Source organism: Nilaparvata lugens, chromosome 7, assembly GCF_014356525.2.
Source record: "Nilaparvata lugens isolate BPH chromosome 7, ASM1435652v1, whole genome shotgun sequence".
In the NCBI taxonomy this organism is placed as follows: domain Eukaryota; kingdom Metazoa; phylum Arthropoda; class Insecta; order Hemiptera; family Delphacidae; genus Nilaparvata; species Nilaparvata lugens.
In genome coordinates, this window is record NC_052510.1 from 5,608,958 (window position 1) to 5,623,206 (window position 14,249).

Sequence of the window (14,249 nt, forward strand, 5' to 3'; positions counted from 1 at the left end):
CGATCCATAGTGAGTTTTGGCTTGAAGGCGGGATTGAACCATTTGATTTTTCCCGCAAAATGTTTGAATAATATCATCGAGAAAACATAAGTTTTATGGAGTATACCTATAAGAAATACAGACAAATTAATACGGTACTCTATTATCTACTGATCGAAGTTTATGGCATTATAATGGCCGGCCGTGATTAGGAAATGAGCAATTTCTCTTGCATTAGCATTTCAGCAGTCAAGCGGTTCGGCAGTATTTTCTGTTTTTATAATTAATTCATAATTATTCAGAAGGAAGAAAACTTGTGAATGTAAGTTATTGAAAATTTGATTAGTTTCAAATACTTTTAATACAGTACTTCTACTCTGCCTACCTATTTATCCATAAATGAAATTTAATATTGTTGACTGCATTACCGTATGAGTTTACAGCAAATAGTCTAGCCTATAATACATTTCTCAAACATTTTTAAAATTTGCCTATTCTTAATTTCTAATTCTCGCAATAATTTTTTTAGTTTCCAATTAAACATTTCAAGCATCTAATTAAACATAATTGAAATTAGATATTGATAGAAAAGGTATTAGTAGAAAAAGTGAAGATGTAGGCCTAACCAATTTTTATCACAAACGGTCTCGTGCAGTAATTCATGTAAATAGTGGATTTACTAAATTTTTGTTGTAAGACTCACTTAATACTAGCATACTTATAAATTATGGTACATTTAATGTTTTTTATAAATTAATACTGATAGTTCAAAGTGAGTCTCACTTGAATCAGGTTGTTTTGGAACTTGAGAATTCTGGTTAATCGGGTTGAGTATGACTAATAAACAGAGCTGCGTTTGTAAAGGGGTTCCAAACTGACTTAGGCTTTTCAAAAAGTTATTTCCAAGTTCATATCAAACTGTCAGTCGATCTGTTCTGAAGCAGACATCCTCTGAACGGGAGTGTTGAGATTCAGAGAAAGTACCTAACTACTGTAGGGCAAGGCCCCAACTATGAACAGGCGATATAGACGTGTTTATTTTTCTCAGCTTGTTAACAGGATGCATATTACTGTCCCTTAAATTATACTGGTGCTCTTTTTTATTCTGAAGACGTGCAAACAAAATAAATTCAGCGCGTCTATGTAGGGGCTTATAACTTATCTATTATGAGCAATTCAATAATACACACACACACACGCCCAAAATAATTTTGTAGAGGTTAAGCTTGCATTTGTATAGATTCCATAGATGCAAATTGAACAGTTTTCCTTATTACAATACAATTTAAAACTAGATATTTTTATAATCGGCTACTTACAAAGGCGCTACAGCCCTGCGTGGACCTTGGCCTTCTTAACAATTTGCCTCCATTCATCCCTCTGATTGTTCAGTCTCTTCAAGCTCATCACAACTAAGCACGCCAGATCTTTTTCTACATCCTGTAGCCAACGTGTTCTCGGGCGACCTCTTTTCCTCTTTACTATATTAAATTTTCAATTATCATATCTAATGAATTTATAGGGTTATGTGCTCCAGTCGCGACTAATTGAGCCGCGCGGCCAGAGTCGTCACCAAGGAATTGCAGCTCTATTATTTTTCAATAATTATGTGGTAGGTAGACTAATCATACAATGCAGCAATGTGCCTGACCATTGCTGTTCCATGTTTGTGCAGTCAATGAATGACTGACAGAGATGTCAGTCTTCTCATTTTGCAATTACATTGAAAATACTCGAATGTCTGGCACACACCGTTATACGTGTCTGGCTGGTGTTGGTAGTTGTGAAACGGGACTTATATAAGTAGGCTACACAAAATATAAGTACAGTGTAAAGTACTGATACAATGAATTCAAGTTATAACATACAAAATTTGCACCGGGGAGTATGGAATACCCCCAGCAAGGCGTGGGGTCCGGGGATTACATTTTTAAGCCGTTTTTATCTCTTTATTGACCAGAGATTAGAGGCAAAAAACTATGGTTTGACTCAATAATATTGACTAAAAATAAAAGGATTTTGAAGCCATTAGAAAGTTTTTGCATTAACATATCATATTTGACCATAAGAATTTGAACTTTAAATTTGCTACGATTGGAAAACCCATTTTATCTAATGTAAATTGGATACCCATGGGGGAGCCCCCCCCCTCTTAGTCCCTCTTTGGATCTGCCACTGGATATTAAATATAGGTATAATAACGAAATTAACATTGATCATAAATCAACCCGATATTGCAGCTTTGAATTAGAGGAATAATTTATTCATGTTTTACTGTTGTCATGTTTTTTCAGGAGAGTTTGAATAGTGAAGGAAATTGCTAGTGTTGGCAACTCGAGTGAATGATTTTTGGGCGTGAAAATCTACTGGATGGTTGATCTGATTCTGATGACAATGGAAATAACCGAAGTGGAAATGGACGGCTATGACAGCCAAGGATGTCTCCATGAGATTTTTCGGAGACAAGCGAGGAAAACTCCCAATAATTATGCATATTATGGATGGGTAAGTCTTTGTATTTTTCATTTATTGGACTGTCGACTAGTCCAGTATCAATGATAGATAGGTTAAATTTGCATATTTAGTAGACCTCATTGAATTCAATAATGGGACACAATTTCTCAGTTGTTTAACAATTTATATCAGTTAGTGATAGCATTTGTTGAATATGCAAGTACCTGACATTGTTATTGAGGAACTTTTCCATATTGCTTTTAATGTAGGCCTACTTAAATTCAATGAAAATAAAATTAAAATCTTTATTTCACCAAAATACAAAATCACTTGAAATACTTCAAATTATTAATACAATAATAACTGAAATATACAGTAGATACATAATCATGGAAATGAATAATACATTTCGATTGAATAAATAGAATTGGCACAGCTAGCAAAGCGAACTTGTGCGCTAGCTGTGAGTTCATTTTTGACATATTTTTTTTAAAACTTGCTTGCAAAATGATAAATCTGCAAACAATAAGATTAGTATAAAGAAAATAACAAATACAAAGGCAAAAATTAAAATAAAATATCCCATCCGGCTACAAACCAAAACAACCAAAATGAACTAATAAAAAAACGCTAATCTGACAAACAATCATTGCTCAATACCACGTGATATTATCAATGCAGTAACTAATTGACAACAGTACAGTAGGCCACATCTATGAGAATAATTTTTCCCTAACTTTACATTATAATAATAATAATAATAATAATAATAATAATAATAATAATAATAATAATAATAATAATAATAATAATAATAATAATAATAATAATAATAATAATAATAATAATAATAACTTTTATTCACTTCATTGTACAATTTTACAAAGCATAAAACATAAAAAATATCAAGTGCACTCCTCATTAGGCTAGGCCTGCGTCGAGGAGTGGTTCGTCTTATGAATTACAGAAAATATATAAGAAAAACGATTCAGCTGCTTCAAGTACTATATAGAGCTACTTACATAAATAGTATTATCTTATGCCATTAAAGCAATCTAAACAAAAATACACATCTTCCACAAAAATAAACAAATTGATTACAATGCTTAGTTTATATAGCCTAGTTTACAGAATAAAGTTAAACATATTTCAATGAAAAAAAAATGAAACGAAACAATTTATGAAGCCGATAAATACAATCTTAACCTTCTACAGAAAATCGATAAGGAGGACTCTCTAGAAATATCGAAAGGTAAAACATTAAATAAACGAGGACCCTGAAAGGCTGCATGACCAGCCGCAGATGCAGTTACACATCTCGGCTCATACAGTTTCTCTCTGGCTTGACCACGAGTTGTATATCCATGTTCAGGAGTCACTGGAAAATCTAATGGTCGTTCAAATACATATTTTAATAAGTTAAATTTATATAAATCCTCAGGGCTTAGAACTTTGAATTCTTTATAGATTAGGTTAGTGGGATATCTAACTGGTCTATTCAGACATATTTTTACAATTTTCTTATATTGCAAAATAAGGGGTTGTAAGATGGAAGATCCACAACCTCCCCATCCAACAATGCCATATTCAATTACAGAAGAGATTAGGGCAAGGAATACCATCCTCAACTGGTACAATGGAAGAATATTTCTCAATTGAACAAACTTATAAAATGTTTTCCTTAATCTATTACAAACATAAGAAATATGTGGCTCCCACCTTAGTCGAGAATCTATCATGATGCCTAGGTATTTTACAGAATCATGAACAAAGAGAGGAACACACTGGCAATAAGACTGATTACAGTCAGGTTTATGAATAATTATTTTAAGTTGGTACTCCTCAGAGGGCTTACCAGCCATTGTGAGGTAAAAGGGTAGAACCACAGTTTTATCTTTATTTATACATAATTTATTGTGGTCACACCAATTTTTTATCTTTGCTATACCACTATTTGCTTTCTTAAATGTTTCCATCCATGAATTTCCATGAAACAGAGCTACAGTGTCATCCGCAAAAGAGTAGAGAGAGCCACAGTCTAGATCAATATTTAATAAATCATTAATATAAATTAGGAATAGAATTGGGCCAAGCACTGTTCCTTGTGGAATCCCAGCTTCAACTCTCCTATCGTTGCTAATTGTATCATCAATTTTTACGGCTTGTGACCTTAAGTTTAAGTATGACCTAAAAAATTTCAAAACTATGCCTCTAAAACCGATAATTTCCATTTTATTTAGCAAGAGTTCATGGTCCACTGTGTCGAAAGCCTTTTGGAAGTCCAGAAAGATTCCCAAGCACTTTTTTCCTCTATCTAAATGATTTATAACTTCTCTACTCACTCTAAATATTGCATCAGAAGTATTAAGGCCACTCTGAAAACCCAATTGCGAACTATTTAAGATTTTATATTTATTTAAGTAGGATATTAGTCTCGACTTTACACATTTTTCTATAGTCTCACTAATAGTACCCATTATTGCTTCATGGTCAGTAATCGAACAATTAAAAATAGCTGGATTAAGCCTAAAATACCGACTTTTTAGAAAAAAATGGTCAATACATGTTTCAGATACGTCACCGATTCTAGTACCTCCATAAAGATAACTTATAAACCCATATTCATTCAATACATCCATATACCTATGCCCAGCTAGACCTAAACGATTTTCCAAGATATCAATATTCGTATCACCAATCAGGACTCGATTTGAGAAGCATTTAGTCTCCTCTAAAAACATTTCAAGGTTATCTATGAAATTATTATAAATTATAATTATAAATTATTACATTAAATTATTAGAATTTAGGAAGTGTTGAATAAAAATATTCTTAAGCCATTCAGATATTTTTTCGAGAAGAGTTCTAGTTAATTTACTATTGGTGTAATATATTGGAAGTTTGTTAGAAAATATGTTAGAAAAATAAAAAAAAGTTATGTCTACATATACTACCAGTCTTACTAAATCTATAATTCCTTTCCATAATTATAATTTATTAAATATAGATAGTTATTAGTTTACTCCATAATTAGATTATGAGAATCATTTATCCCTTTTTATAAAGATTATTTTCCACAATAATATGATTTTTTTTCAAATTCAGTGTTTCTCAGTGCTGTTAGTTATTTATACTCCACCATCACATATTAGTAGTTGTTTCTACTATTAGTAGTGTGCCTTTGAGGGAGGAGATCTCGCTGACAAACTACTTTTTTTGGATTACTATCAATTTAATCATGTCTCTGGTCCTTTTCACCTCTCAACTCCTCTTTAAACAATATGTTATTATCATACCTTTTATAAAACTATGTTAGAGAGTTAATTGTTAGTTTGTAATTGTAGAGTACTATATCGATGGTCTATTGACTAGTTGAAGCCTCATTCACATTGTCCAACACAGACAGACAGTAATTTGCATGGCCTTGCTGGTCTGTGTCTGTGCGGCCAGTTGCTGCTAGATGTGAATACACTCATGCAAATCAAAGTGAACAATACTTTTAATTGTGTCTGACACACTGCGTTGCGTGTCTGTCCAGTGTTGGTAGATGTGGATCAGGCTTAATGGATTCCAATCACAATGCAATATTATCAATTATAAATTAATGTATAATGTTGCCATAACTGATTTTTTAAAATTTCATTTACAGTGGACCTTTAAACAAATTGATTATCACAGCGACTGTTTAGCAGTAAAACTTGGACAGTATGGAGTGGGAGTGAATACGGTGGTTGGAATATTAATGGACAGATCTTGGCAGTATGTTGTCTCCGTTTTGGGCATACTGAAAGCTGGTAACATATTCTACTCAATCCTTCCCTGTTCAATCTACTAATCCTCTATTATTAGAATATCTTCTTCCTGCTTCTTCTTCTTCTTCTCTTCTTCTTCTTCTTCTTCTTCTTCTTCTTCTTCTTCTTCTTCTTCTTCTTCTTCTTCTTCTTCTTCTTCTTCTTCTTCTTCTTCTTCTTCTTCTTCTTAATATTTCTCTAGTATTTTATGAATCAATTCAATATTTATTTCATTGTTCAATTTGTAGGTAATATCGGATAATAGCCATATTATAGAGAAAACAGTGCAGTACAGTCTTCTACTTCTTCTTCTTCTTCCTGCTTCTTCTTCTTAATATTTCTCTAGTATTTTATGAATCAATTCAATATTTATTTCATTGTTCACTCTTTGATAAACTTTAAACTATTTTGTTGTATAAATTCTTTTCCAGGAGCGGCCTACTTGCCTCTCGAGGTATCTTACCCTCAGCATCTACTGGATTCTGTGCTAGAAGATGCAACACCAGTCGCAGTCTGTACCACAAAAAAACTAGTTGATCGCTCCCACAAAATGGAGAAGAGTCGTGTAATCAACATGGATGGGTTTAAATATAGTCAATATATCAAATGGAATGATTTTGATTATGATAAGATGACACCGGCCTCAGTGCCAGTTTCACTGGATGATATGGCCTGCATTGTCTACTCCTCAGGAACAACTGGCAAGCCAAAGGGTGAGAGATATGCTTTCATTCATCAACTCACTCAATCGTAGATGATGTCTGTCGATTGCAGTTTATAATAAATAATGCTAGAACAACCTTATTGAATTGGAAAAATGGAAAATCATCAGCAGTAAGCAAGAAATTCCATTTCTCATCCTGTTAACACAAATGTTACAAAATTCTTTAAAATGCTTGTTGTAATTTATATTGATTTCTAGTGGAACATCAAGTTTCACATGTATTTAGGGAAATTAGTTGGCTTATAATCAGTATTGATATTTTTGTTCAATGTAGAATCTACTTCTATGCTGAAGATATACTTATTTCCATTTTTCTAGACTGAAATATTATTTATTTTAGTTGGCTACAGATGAGTCGTTGATATATTTTTAGATCTTCACTCCAATCTTATTTCAATAAACGGTTTGGAAGAGTTTATTTAATGTTTAAAGTATTCTTTTATATTTCCAGTCACTCGATTCACTCACAGAGATGCCTTATTCTCTCATACGTGGAGGCACAGGGCTTATCCCTATAAGCATGATGACCGAGTAGCAGTTCTCTCTGCATGGGACATGCTCGGACCATTAATCAAAGGTAACAAATCAAAGTCAGTGGTTCGAAACTCACCTAAACTGTTAGATCAATAGTGCTCCCAACATTCAATCAGATTATAGATTTCAATGACACTGGTTGATGAATGATTTGACAGTGATGAGGTGGAACTACCCTTGATCACTACACAACAATGAAAGCTGTGCAAATATCATTGTTCACTCATATGCATTTTTTTAGTGAATAATGATTCATAATTATTTCAAATATTCCAGCAGTTGGTCAACTGTAATTTCCAATACAATCTTCCATCAATAATGATTCACTCCAGGCCTGAAATTGTTTTGCTTTTGAATCCCAACAAGGAATACATTGGCATCTAATATTAATTGATACATTACATTGTATCACTGTATTGTGCATGCAATGATGCAATCACTCAACCTTCATTCGATATTTTTTTGTTCTTGAATATTATAGTACCTATAAATAGTTCTTTAGGATCAACTTCATTTCTAATTTATTTTTATCAGTAATTATTGTATATTCTTTCAAGTTTGGTGATCTTTAAGTGTGAGATTCCATTTTAATTTTCATCATTTCAAATTCTAAATTTCTGAACCCTTATTATTGTACTGCAAAGTTATGTTTGTTAAAGTGATACTACCTTATTTAGGATAAAGTTGTTGATTTAGATTTGCGGCAGAAACAGTTCAGGGTTTGCTCGTCTCTCGTTCTCAATCATTGAACTGATTAGTGCATCTACAAAATGATGAATGAAATCTAGTAAATACACCATTTCACAATAAAATCAATTTCGTTTACGGTGTTTCAGGAATCGGAATTTACTTGATACCAGACGATGGAATCCATGATCCCAAGATATTGGTTGATTACCTCCATCGGAGGAAAATAACTCGAGTACTGTTCACTCCGTCATTGCTGCGAGCTGTATTGGAACACCAAGACATTGATTTGAAAAAAAGCTTAAATCTGTCAGGTAAGTGGAAATTGCATAATCCATCAAGGCTATAATATTATATTGAAAGACTGCAAATCTAATGGCAATCACTGTGACCTTTATATTTATAGCCTATCCATCAATAATATGTAGTTCACGCAAAAACAAAGATTTGTCCAGCGTTACATTATGTGCAGCGCTTTTAGGTATTTTGAAATGAATCATGTATTTACTTTGTATTTTGAAAAGAGAATAAACTAATTTGGTCAAAAATCTAAAATAATCATCGAATACTTGTAGCGCCATCTCATGGCATTCTGACGAAACTACATAAAGCGCTACTTTTGCATTATAATAGGTCAGTCCAGGTTTTTTATTAATTTGGTACAAAACTATGTAGCATATTATTTTATATTGATGAATATCCCACCTTAACTGTAGGATCTTTTCTGTGAAACAAGTTAAGCTACTTTTTGCTATTAGAAAAAAAAACAACTAGCAGTCAGCTAAATTTGCTTTTAATAGCAAAAAGTGATTTAATAATAAGCAGTTCGTGATGGGAAACAAAGAGTTGATTCATTTATCCTGTTCAATATGAATTCTAAACACTTGCAATCACATTAATTACTATTTACCGAGTTAAAATCATATGTCTCTTGGTCACATTTCATCTCAATCAATAATTGTGATAAAAGAGATAGGATTGGTGAAATTTTATTATTCTTTAGTTGAATTGGATTTTTCAACTGTGAGGAGATATCTGTTGTAATCCCATCAACGAAACTCATCTCTTGTACCAACTAAGTAGTTAAATTTCGGGTATTTCTGAAAAAAATATCCAATAAGTTTTTTTCAATTTTGCAGGCAAATCTGGTTGCATGGAGAAGTGGTTACAACAAAACTGCGGGACAAGTTGTGTCACTTGTTGCCATGGATACAACTGCTCAACCTCTACAGAATTTCCGAGTGTCTTGATGTGGCCATTGCTGGTGAGATATTCGATTTATCAGCTCAATTAGATTTCATGTTCAGTGGATCTGAAATAAGATTCTCAACAGTAAACTATGAATGATTGGTTTGAGTCATGTCTCCCTCTCCAATCGCAGACTGATAATTTAAAAATTCAGCCACAGCTAAAATTATATATGTAATCCTTCTATTCCACAATTGTTATTATTTTCGAAACTTTTACTTTTAACATTGATTTTGTGATACAATGAAACGTATTAGTATGGAATTGAATATACTGAATGAAACTAATTAATGACGTATTCCTTATAATTGACATTTTCATTTGACAAATTGATTTTCTCTAATGCTTTTGAACTATTTACAGATATTTCGCTATCAGTGGCAACAGGAGAGGCGGGAAAATATTGTCCCGTGGGTAAATTGCTTCCAAAGGTTCATGCTGTCATCATGGATGAACACCAAAACGTCAAAGCTATTGGAGAACCTGGAGAGGTGAGATTTTGCAGTCAAAAACAAGCAGCTTCTTCAATAACGTTAAAATTAAAATTGACATCTTATAAATAATTGCCTTGCTGTACCTTAGAAAAGTGATTAACTGAGCTGTTAGCATAATACCATCCCATTGCTTGTATTACATGAGTGACGTGCTCTCGGTACTCTTGTTGGAAGGGTGGCCGCTCAAGGCAAGCTCCACTTACTGGCAGGCACCCTCTTAAATGTAGGTCCATTCATTCATCTCTCAACACTTCAACACTAGCATGAAGCTCAAATTGGCAATAATTTTAGCCCAAAAAGTTTTCTACGTTTGTGATGGGAAGGATGAAAATGAGGGATGAGTAGACCTTCTCTGCTCTAGCTGAGCTCCGAACCACCGGGAAGTGATTATAAACTCATCTTTACAATAAGAGAGAGAGATTGATTGATTGATTGAGTACTTTATTTATGTAGATTACAATATATACTGGCTTATACACTTATATACAATAGCTTACAATACAGCAAAATTATAGATGAATTTACATAATATAGACTAAGAAAATAATTATTGAAAGTATATGATATGAAAAAGTAATTTGTAATATAATAACTATGGATAATTATATTGTTATGCATCTACATAAATTGGCGGAGCTTTGGACATATCAATGTCCATTCTTCGGAAAGAATATTAAAAATATCCTCCCCACTAACTCTCTACCGAAACGTTAATTTAATTAATTAAGCTAAGGATTTATTTATTAATGGAAATTTTGTAAAAGTTTTAATTAATATAAATATTTAAGAAAAAAAACGGAAAATTGATAGAGTAAAATAATTATATAGGTAGATAAGATCAAATTGTTGATTAATAAAATGAAGTAGGCTGAAAGTAGTAAGGGTAATCAACTTTCAGTAATATACAGCAGTATGCAGTGGATAATTAAAAAACATGAGTTTATATAATATTATATATATACACAATTCATTCTATAACAGGTTTAAAGGTTTGTATTTGTTGGATGGGTGGGGGATGGTTGTCATGTGATCGTTCTAGGGCCGGACAGTTTCAGTCATTTGTTCCAGAAGATGTTTTTTTAAAGTCAGGATGAAGCTCGCTCGGCTCTCGATGGACCTGATAGAAACAGGAAGTGCATTCCATGCACGACAGGCACTGACTAAAAAGGATTTTGTGAAAATAGTAGTTCGATGATTGGGTATCCTTAAAGTACTTTCTCCGGTTCTAGTATGTGAAGCATCTATCCTATCTTCAGTGACAAATTTGAAATCATCTTTAAAATAGTTCGGATAACCGTATTTCAAGATATCTCTAACAAGCTTGACTATTCGAAAAAGCCTTTGATCGGGAAGCTTTAATGTTGAACTAGCAATGTGGGCTGGGGTGATATGATCATGGCGTTGGAGAGAGTAGACGAAACGTAGACAATAATTTTGGCAACGCTGTAGTTTATCATTCAGAGTGACTTGCATATCGTTAAGAACAGAATTACAATACATTAAATGTGGGAAGATGAGAGATTGAACCAATAATAATTTAGTGTTTCTAGGGAGAATATCGTGCATTTTCTTCAATGCATGCATGGCTGAGAATACCTTTTTACAAGTTTTGTTCACTTGTTCTGACCAGTCAAGAGTATTTTTCATAATAATGCCTAAATTTTTGTTTCATGAATTTTTGTTATGGGACAGCTTAAATATATTTGAAGGTCGTCTGCATAAGTATGGAAACTGGAGAATTTGATAATGGAAGAAAGGTCATTAGCATACAAAGTGAAGAGGAGAGGGCCTAAAATTGAACCTTGTGGTACTCCATGCATAACGTTTTTCCAAGTAGACTTATTGTCACCGACAGATACACATTGTTTCCTACCTAATAGATAGGATTTAAACCAAACTAACGAGTTGTGACTGAAACCAAGAATAGCCAACTTATTCAGAAGGACTGTATGATCAACAGTATCGAATGCTTTAGAAAAATCAAATAGAGTGAGGATGGTGCATTTTCTTTGGTCCATAGCTAACCTTATATCATCAGTGACACGAAGCAGAGCTGTCTCAGTTGAATGGAATTTTCTAAAGCCTGATTGAAAGTTATGAAGCTTACTATTGTTGTCTAGAAATTTTACAACTTGACCATGAATGAGTCTTTCTAGCACTTTGGACAATGCAGGTAAAATACTGATTGGTCTAAAATCCTCAACTTTATTGGGTGATGGAACTTTATTTAGAGGGCGAACCAGAGCAAACTTCCAGTTTTCAGGGAAAATGCCTTCTTCAAGTGACTTGTTGAAAATATATGTAATGGTTGGTAAAACAGCAAATAACATCTTCTTGGTGAATTTAATAGGAATTTTGTCTACACCCGTAGCATTACTATGAATACGTTGAATTGCTCTGAAAGTGTCTTCTTCTGAGATTGGATGGAAATGAAATTGATCAGTAATTGGTAAATCTAAGTTTGTAACCTGCTCTTCAAGATCATCTATATGATTAGCAATGACAACTTCGTCGCGTTGGTTAGTGTGAAACGAAATGGTCATTTATATTGTTCAATGGTAAGTCAATTTGTGGATTCGATTTCTGTTTGCCAAGCCCGAATTCTTTTATTCCCTGCCAAAGTGATTTAGAGTCTTGTCTATTGTTTGTCATAAACGAATTCAAGTACCTAATCTTTGAGTTCCGTAATTCCTGTTTAACTCTATTTCTAAGGCTCCTATACTCTATCAAACTGTCCAAGTCAAATGTCTTTTTAAATTTTCTATGTGCTTTGTCTCTACGTCCCATCATCTTAAGTATGTCTTCAGTCATCCACGGTACTCGTCGTTTTCTATTAATCCTCCTTTTCACATAAGGTGCATGTTTGTCATACAGAGTCAAAGTCCAATTCTCGAAAGTCTTGACCATGTCATCAACTGAGGGTAACGCTTCAATTTGATGCCATGGAGTCTGAGCCACATCAGTCAGGAAGGCGGCTTCATCAAAGTTTTTGAAGTCTCTATAAGTGATAATTTTTTGTTCTGGCTTAGGTATCTTATGGGAAAGAACACAGTAGATCAAATCATGTCCAGAAATAGCTGGGACTGGGATTTGGCCTGCTTGAACAACCTCGTTAGGATCACTAACAATGAGAAGGTCAATGAGTGTGTCAGATTCATTAGTATGATGAGTTGGATCGAGAGGTAAAATAGTCATGTTTAGGCATTGGAAAATAGTAGTCAGTTGAAAGTAGTCAAAGTTACGATTTGTCATGTTCAAGTCAGTGTTCATATCCCCCATAACTAGTATACGGCTATAACAAGGCATAAGAGAAAGCAAGGCATTTTCGAAATCTGTAAAATGACCTATTTTTGGTGGGCGATAACAGATACCAACGAGTAATTTATCAGTACTAGATAAGGATAATTCAAGTAGCATAAACTCTGGTCTGGAACAATACTCTGTTTAGATGTGATTAAAACTTTTGTTTTGATACCATCTTTCACATAAATTGCTACACCCCCACAAGCTTTATTTAATCTATCATTCCGGAAAAGATTATATCCAGGTAATGCAACAAAATGTGATGAAATACTAGGCTTCAAAAATGATTCCAATTATATTGAAGTCCTGAAAACGGAAGATTGCTCTGAGTTCATCAATGTGGCAGCTGAGGGATTGGACGTTAAGGTGAGCAGCCTTGAAAAGTTTTTTGGAAGAGTGGAGCTTATTTGCTAGAAACATACCTGCGTCATTATTACTATTATTGAAATAATCATACCTACTTGAGGGCGAGCGAGCTGACGTGTCAGTGAGAGGCATCATGGAAGCAGCAGACCAATCGTGAACCGACCTCAGAACGACACATGACGGGGAAAATGGGGATGAAACTGATAAAACTTAACCTAAATGAAAAAGTCTCTTGATTCGAGTGCATCCTGTATGCCTTGACAGTTCGGCTCCCTTCACTATTTTAAAAACACTAGTTCAAAAAATTCACTAAACACATCAATAAGATGTAGATGTTGTGATCTGTGGAGTTACGGTGATGAATAATCCTAATGGTGAATAAGATGAAGATTGAGGAAGAACTTGTAGTGGGATATCTAGTCCAAGTTGAGATAGAGCGAGTAGGTATCCAGTAGTGGAAGAATCGAGTCCGAGTGGAGGTAGAGCGAGAAGGTATCCAGTAGTGGAAGATCCGCAGTCAGATCCTCGCGAATGGTGACGCCTGAACCCTTCAGCTTCCTCTTAGCGTCGAAGATCATCTTCTGGTCCGGTAGCTGCAGAGTCGAACTATGATGGGTCGGTCCTGGGTTTAGCTTGCCCTTGTTGAGGTGGTTGACGCCTTCCAACGCG

General features: G+C 33.9%; 2 protein-coding genes across 7 annotated transcripts in view; both read left to right on the forward strand.

Moving 5' to 3' along the window:
• Positions 1-14,249, forward strand: part of LOC111053064 (linear gramicidin synthase subunit D-like) — a 181,011-nt gene that overhangs the window by 114,556 nt on the left and 52,206 nt on the right. The window lies entirely within an intron of this gene.
• LOC111057283 (tyrocidine synthase 1-like) lies at positions 6,083-9,941 on the forward strand. The gene is made up of 6 exons (XM_039433520.1): positions 6,083-6,227; positions 6,656-6,937; positions 7,400-7,525; positions 8,319-8,483; positions 9,309-9,433; positions 9,781-9,941. The coding sequence occupies exons 1-6, from the start codon at positions 6,176-6,178 to the stop codon at positions 9,910-9,912; spliced, it is 882 nt and encodes a 293-aa protein (XP_039289454.1). The 5' UTR covers positions 6,083-6,175; the 3' UTR covers positions 9,913-9,941.

Coding starts and splice junctions, on each gene's coding strand:
- LOC111057283 (XM_039433520.1), top strand. CDS start 6,176: ATGGACAGATCTTGGCAGTATGTTGTCTCCGTTTTGGGCATACTGAAA. Junction 7,526..8,318: donor GCTCGGACCATTAATCAAAG/GTAACAAATCAA, acceptor ACGGTGTTTCAG/GAATCGGAATTTACTTGATA. Junction 8,484..9,308: donor AAAAAGCTTAAATCTGTCAG/GTAAGTGGAAAT, acceptor TCAATTTTGCAG/GCAAATCTGGTTGCATGGAG.